The sequence below is a fragment of the Carlito syrichta genome, unplaced genomic scaffold (assembly GCF_000164805.1).
Source record: "Carlito syrichta isolate Samal-C Ts95f unplaced genomic scaffold, Tarsius_syrichta-2.0.1 Scaffold177233, whole genome shotgun sequence".
Lineage (NCBI taxonomy): Eukaryota > Metazoa > Chordata > Mammalia > Primates > Tarsiidae > Carlito > Carlito syrichta.
In genome coordinates this window covers 55,345-62,181 of record NW_007121329.1, presented here as the reverse complement: position 1 = coordinate 62,181, position 6,837 = coordinate 55,345, and the positions used below count along the sequence as shown (strand labels likewise).

The 6,837-nt window shown below is 38.4% G+C and overlaps 1 protein-coding gene across 4 annotated transcripts in view; it reads right to left on the bottom strand.

The window, feature by feature from the left end:
* Positions 1-6,837, bottom strand: part of NPEPPS (aminopeptidase puromycin sensitive) — a 117,695-nt gene that overhangs the window by 55,520 nt on the left and 55,338 nt on the right. For 3 of the 4 annotated variants that reach the window (XM_008051485.1, XM_008051486.2, XM_021709345.1), the window contains exon 3: positions 4,489-4,566. The exons of the other annotated variant lie outside the window; for it this stretch is intronic. In XM_008051485.1, coding sequence (XP_008049676.1) covers positions 4,489-4,566 — 78 coding nt within the window. The remainder of the gene's footprint in view (positions 1-4,488; positions 4,567-6,837) is intronic. 4 annotated transcript variants of the gene reach the window in all.

Sequence of the window (6,837 nt, the reverse complement as noted above, 5' to 3'; positions counted from 1 at the left end):
ATCGCTGGAACCCAGCAGGTCGACACTGGGGGTGGCCGTGAGTGTGCCACTGCACTCTAGCCTGGGCGACAGAATGAGACGCCAACTTAAAAAGAAAGTTATTTTATTTCTATTGAAGTAATAGTTCACAGTTTACAACTCATAGAGTACTATGAGTCTTACATATATAAGCTTGAGGCTGTGCTCCTAGAAACAACCAATTTCTTTTCTTTTTTTTTTTTCGAGTTGGTGTGTCACTCTGTCGCCCAGGCTGCAGTACAGTGGCACACTCACAGCCACCCCAGCATAGACCTGCTGGGCTATGGTGATCCTTCTGCCTCAGCCTTCCAAGTAGTTGAAACTCTAGGCACTCGCTACCACACCTGGTTGATTTTTTATTTACTGTAGAGACGAGGTCTCACCAAGTTGTCCCGGCTGGTCTTAAACCCACGGGTTCAGGTAATCCACCCGCCTCAGCCTCCCAAAGTGCTGGGATTACAGGTTGAGCCACCGAGCCCAGTCACAACCAATTTCAAACTCCGTGATTTCTAAATATCTTGCTTATGTAGCTACTTCTTCATTTTGATTATAGAAATTATTTTCTCCTAACTATAGAAAGTGAAGTTTTAGCCAAACCACCTCCCACTCCAATACCTTGTACAAATAACAAATTTGCTATGACCTTGGAGATCTGAAAATATCTTTATTTTACTCTCATAATGAAATTCAGTTTGGCTAATCATGGAATTTTAGGTTGAAAATCAAATTTACTTAGAATCGTGAAGGAATGGTTTCATTAGTAGAATCTAGTTTCCACTGTTACTGATGGTAAGGCTAGTGGTATTCTCATGACTGAACTTTAAAGGTAATATGCTAGTCTTCCCTCCTTCTGCCCCTGACCCTAGATAGAAACTCTTTGAGAGCCATGTTCTAAAATTTGGGTCAGTATGGGACTTTTTAGTATTTAGTCTCTCCCAATGGTGTACCTTTGCAAACTGAAAGCTCCTCCCAACCTGTTCAAACAAATTTTCTTGTCTCATGTCTTTAGAAAAATTTATCTTCTCATTATCTCCATCTTCTCCTTTACTAGATGGATGTTGGTTCTACTGGATTGGTCCTCAAATCTATTTTTCTGTATTCCATCTCTTTGTTTTTCCTGTTTGGAAGATTTCTTCAATTCCATCTTCTAAACTTTCTACTGGATTTTTATTTGTATTATTATTATTATTATTATTTTTGTAGAGACATGATCTCATTATGTTTCTCAGGCTGGTCTCAAACTCTTGGCCTCAAGTAATCCTCCCACTTCGGTCTTACAAAATGCTGGGAATTACAGGTGTGAGCCACCATGCATGGCTGGGTTTTTTTAATATCTATCATATTACAATTTCCAAAAGTTTTCCTGTAATTCTACCTATTTGATGGTATTCTATCCTGTCTTTGTTTAACAAATGCAGTTTTTGCTCTGAACACTTTAAGGATATTTTCTTTTTTAAAAACTTTCTTTTGATTTGTCTTTGTTTCTTCCAACTTTCTATATTTCTACTATACTTAATTGTTTCGCTTTTTGCTCTTTCATATTAGAAGCTTTACTTCTAAGTCTGGTCATTTTTGCTCCAGTGAATTTAGGCTTGGTCATGCTACTTGCTTTGGCTAGTGAAATGTGAATGGACATCAAATATACCACCATCATGCAGAAGTTTTAAATGTGTCTTTGTGGACTAGCTCTCTCCCCACCCCTGAGCACCTGCTCTCTGCCACGTGTGAGAATAGCATGATGCAGACGGTGGCAGCTCACTACAGGTCCTATAGTGAGACTTAGGAGCTGAGTGGAGTCCAGTAAAGTTGGTAATATGGCTCCAGAAGATCTCAGTCTTCACAGCCCATGTGTAAGAAATAAATATTTGGGTTTTTTGTTGTTGTTGCTGTTGTTGTTTTGAGTTGGAGTCTCACTCTGTCACCAGACTGGAGTGCAGTGGCCGCTCCTGGCCACCGCAGCCTTGACCTGCTGGGCTCTGGCAATCCTTCCACCTCAGCCTTCCGAGTAACCGTAACTATAGGCAGGCGCTACAACGCCCGGCTGATTTTTTGATTTATTGTAGAGATAAGGTCTTGCCAAGTTGCCCAGGCGGGTCACGAAAACTATTTGTTATAAGTCACTGAGATGTGTGATCCTATTTGTGGGTTATGTTATACACATACATTTATATATATATATATATATATAAATATTTCTAGAAGGATTAACCAGACATTGTAAGTAGAAGGAGTCAGAGAGAGGGCATCTCAAGCCTTCTTTTTCACATTATATTATTCATTATCTTTTAATACATGTTCATGGCAAAACATTTTATGTAATATTTATACACAAAAAGGCCTCCAAAGGCACCAAAATAAAAGATAAAACTTCTCCCGTTTAAATTTTTTCTAAAAATACTTTTATGTTAAGGTGAAAGATGGCAGTATAAAACCGAAAATCAGGCTAAGCATGATGGCTCATGCCTGTGATCCCAGCACTCAGGAAGGTCAAGATGGGTGGATTACTTGAGCCCAGGAATTCAAGAGCAGCCTGGGCAACATAGTAAGATCTAATCTATATAATTTTTTTAAAACTGTGAAAATCAAGACAAAAGGTAAATAAAAGAATAAAAATCACCACTTATGTCAACACCCAGACATAACCCATAACCCAGACATTATAATCATTTTATTTACACCATTTTAGAGATATGATTCATCACCATGAATATGTAATTTTATATTGTTTTTCAATCATGTTATAATAAGCACTTTAAGCACTTTACAGTGTTTAAGAATTTATAAACCTCGCTTTTAATTGCTAAATATATTTTACTATATAGATGTCATAACTAACTTAATCATTTCCTTAGTGCTGAGCAAATATATTAATTATAATTTTTTACTACCATAAGTAGTGTCTCAATAGATACTTTTGGGCATAAAGTATTTTATCTATGATTTTTCCTTAGGACACATTCCTATTAGCCAAATTGCTGGGTCAAAAGACAGGAGCATATTAGGCTCTTCATATATACTACCAGAATGCTTTGCAAAAAAATTACATGGATTTATATTCCTACCAGTAATATCAAGGGAACTATATCATTGGGAAACTTTTGTTTAACTCCAGCTCACAGGACAGGCAAAAAGTGGTATACTAGTAACTGTTTTCTTCTTTGTTTTTGTTTCCCAGAGAAATCTCAGAACCATACAGAAATTCCATCACTAAGAATAGCTATGGTTTTAATATCTTTCATTACTAGGAGGTTGAACATCGTTTCACGTTTATTAGTCATTTGCAGTTTCTTGCTTATGAATTATGTTTCATTTCTCATTTATCAAAGTCTTAGTGCTTTACCAATTGATTTGTATATAATTTCTTCCACTATATTAAGCTCAGAAAGTCTTCTATTTTCTCTGTGCTTTTATATCTAACAATAGCCACATATCAATAAATCTTTCCCGCCATACCCTTAATAGTATGTCTGTCTAATCTCTGGCTGTGCATCAAAATCTTCTGTGAAGCATTCACTTTAGAGATTTGGATTTAATTAGTAAAATATGGAGTTAGATAAATATATTTTTAAAAAACTGAAAATGAAAAATAATGCATTATATTCTAGGGTAGAATGAGCCTTAGTTTTTGGTCTGGCTTTTTGTTTGCTTGCAGAGAATATAGAGTGACAGGAGGCGGACATCTTTCTTTCCATAACCCAACTTCCTTACAGGAAAACTGGTAGCAGTGTGCAGTGGCTCACACCTGTAATCTCAGCACTTTGGGAGGCTGAGGCAAGAGAACTGCCTGAGGCCAGGGGTTCAAGACCAGGCTGGGCAACTTGGCAAGAACTTGTTTCTACAATAAATAAAAAAAATTAGCCAGGCGCAGTATCACATGCCTATGGTTCCAGCGAGTAGCTGAAGGCTGAGGCAGAAGGATCACGTGAGCCCAGCAGGTGGAGACTGCAGCGGCCGTGAGAGTGCCACTGCACTCCAGCCTCGGTGACAATGAGACTCCAATTAAAAAAGAAAAAAGAGCCGGGCTTGGTGGCTCAGTCTGTAATCCCGCGCCTTTGGGAGGCTGAGGTGAGTGGATTGCCTGAGTCCGTGGGTTCGAGATCCGCCTGGGCAGCAAGACCTCATCTCTACAATAAATCAAAAAAATCAGCCGGGTGTGGTAGCGCATGCCTGTAATTCCTGCTACTTGGAAGGCTGAGGCGGAAGGATCACCGGAGACCAGCAGGTCGAGGCTGCGGTGGACGGGAGCGGCCACTGCACTCCAGTCTGGGCGACAGAGTGAGACTCCAACTCAAAAAAAAAAAGAAAAAAGAAAACTGGTGGCCAAAAGTTGTTAACAAACGTCTTTCAAAAGCTCTTTCTTAACAATCTGCTAACAACAATGAGAAAAAAAAATGGCATATAGTCAATTTCTTTGGAAGAAGTAAGATACCACTATTCATCACAGGATTTTACAAAAGCCACATCTCTTACCTGTTTGGAGAATACTAGGAAAAGACAAGGTAACTTTTTCATCTTCATTCTGATAGTTAAATCCTGTAGCATGTATTTCTGGAATGGGAAAAAAAATTAATTCACAAATCTGGACTGATCAGACCAAATCCAGACTGCAGCGATTAAAATTTTCTCTAAGAGCAAAATCTCTAGTGAAACAAAACATTCTTTATTAAGCAAATTAAGTTCCTATTAGCAAGAATTCATTTCAAGTTAGCCTATTTTAAGGTACATGACCTAAGTTAAATATGTACCTTAAAAATAATTACACATTCTTTATAAATTCACAAAACTTTAGTGAGGTAAGGGAAATAGAGGTATTATAAACATGATACAATTTTATATCAGATTTCCAGACCTGCTTCATGGCCATCCTCTGTGACTATGATACTACCATGTTGCAGTCTTACTCATAAACATTTGAAAAACTTAGCAAACTGCTAAGATTTCAGTGTTACAGATATATCAGTTGAAGCTTTGGCCTTCAAAGACAAGAAATAAATCAAACTAATATGTAAATCATACCCACTTCTGGTGAAATTCTTTATTTGTTACATTTTACAGAAATGAAGATTACATTAAGGTCTTGACTTATTCGTTGCCGGGGTAAGAAAGTTCTGCTTATTTTACTGATACTTGAGGATGCTTAGTTGACACATTAGGGAAAAAACTAAATAGACAAACTTTCAACCACCTCCCATCCTCATCCCAAATGTAAAGCTGACCAAAGTAGTAGCCTTAATAGGCACTCGAACAGATGCCCAACATTTTTTTTTTTTTTTTTTGAGTTGAAGTCTCACTCTGTCACCCAGACTGGAGTGCAGTGGGTGCTCCCGGCCACCGCAGCCTCGACCTGCTGGACTCCAGCGATCCTTCCGCTCAGCCTTCCAAGTAGCTGGAACTACAGGCGCACGCTACCACACCCACCCAGCTGATTTTTTATTTATTGTGGAGATGAGGTCTTGCCAAGTTGCCTAGATGGGTCTCGAACCCTCGGGCTCAGGCAATTCACTCACCTCGGCCTCCCAAAGCACGGGATTACAGACTGAGCCACCGAGCCCGGCCAGATGCCCAACATATTTAACCATCAGGGAATAAGAATCAAAATCACAGTGAGATATTATTCTATACCCACTAGGTTCACTATAATCAAAATCACAAATAATAGTAAGTATAACGGAGAATGTAGAAAAATTGGAGCATTCAAACATCGCTAGTGGAATGTAAAAAAGTAAAGCCATTTTGGAAAACAGTCTGTCGGTTCTCAAAAGGTTAAATATAGAGTTACCATGCGACCCAGCAATCCACTCCTAGGTATATACTCAAGAGAAATAAAAACATATGTCCACATACACACTTGTACACAAATGTCCATAGTAGCATTATTTACAATAGCCCCCAAATGGAAACAGCTTAAATGTCTATCAACTGTTGAATGGATAAAATGTGGTATATCTATACAACTGAATATTATTTGACAATAAAAAGAAATGAAGTACTAATACATGCTACAATGTGAATGAACCTTGAAAACAGTATACTAAGTTAAAGAAACCAAACACAAAAGGTCATATATTTTGTCTGGGTGCAGTGGCTCATGCCTGTAATCTCAGCACTTTGGGAGGCCAAGGTGGTAAGACCAGTCTTGGCAAGAGGAAGATCTCATCTCTATAAAAAATATTTTGTTTAAATTAGTTGAACATGGTGGCATGCAACTATAGTACCAGCTACTCAAGAAGCTAAGGTGGAATGATTCCTTGAGCCCAGGAGTTCATGGCTACAGTGAGCCACGAACGCGCAACTGCATGCTAGCCTGGGCAACAGAGTGAGACTCTGTCTCTTAAAGAAAAAAAAAGTCACATATTTATCCAGAATAGGCAAATCTACAGATTCAGAAAGTAGACTGGTGGTTGCCTAGAACTAGGGGATTGAAGGAAAATGGACAGTGACTGCTAGTGGGTAATTTCTTTTTGAAGTTATGAAAATGTTTTAAAATTAGTTCTGGTGATAACTGCAGAACTCATGAATATATTAAAAACCACTGACTTGTATGCCATAAATGGATGAACTGTATGGCATGTGAATTATATCTCAATAAAGCTGTTATGGGCGGGAAGAGGAAGAGGGGAAGAGAATACGGGTACCTTACAATCACAGGCTGATATGAGTGACAATAATCCAGATTAAATAGCATTCCACAAGCCAGGTAAGATGCCCCCAATTCTTTCTTTCTTTTTCGAATCACCCAAAGAAAGACAAGATTTCAAATGTTTTTCTTTTTTTTTTTTGAGTTGGAGTCTCACTCTGTCACCCAGACTAGAGTGCAGT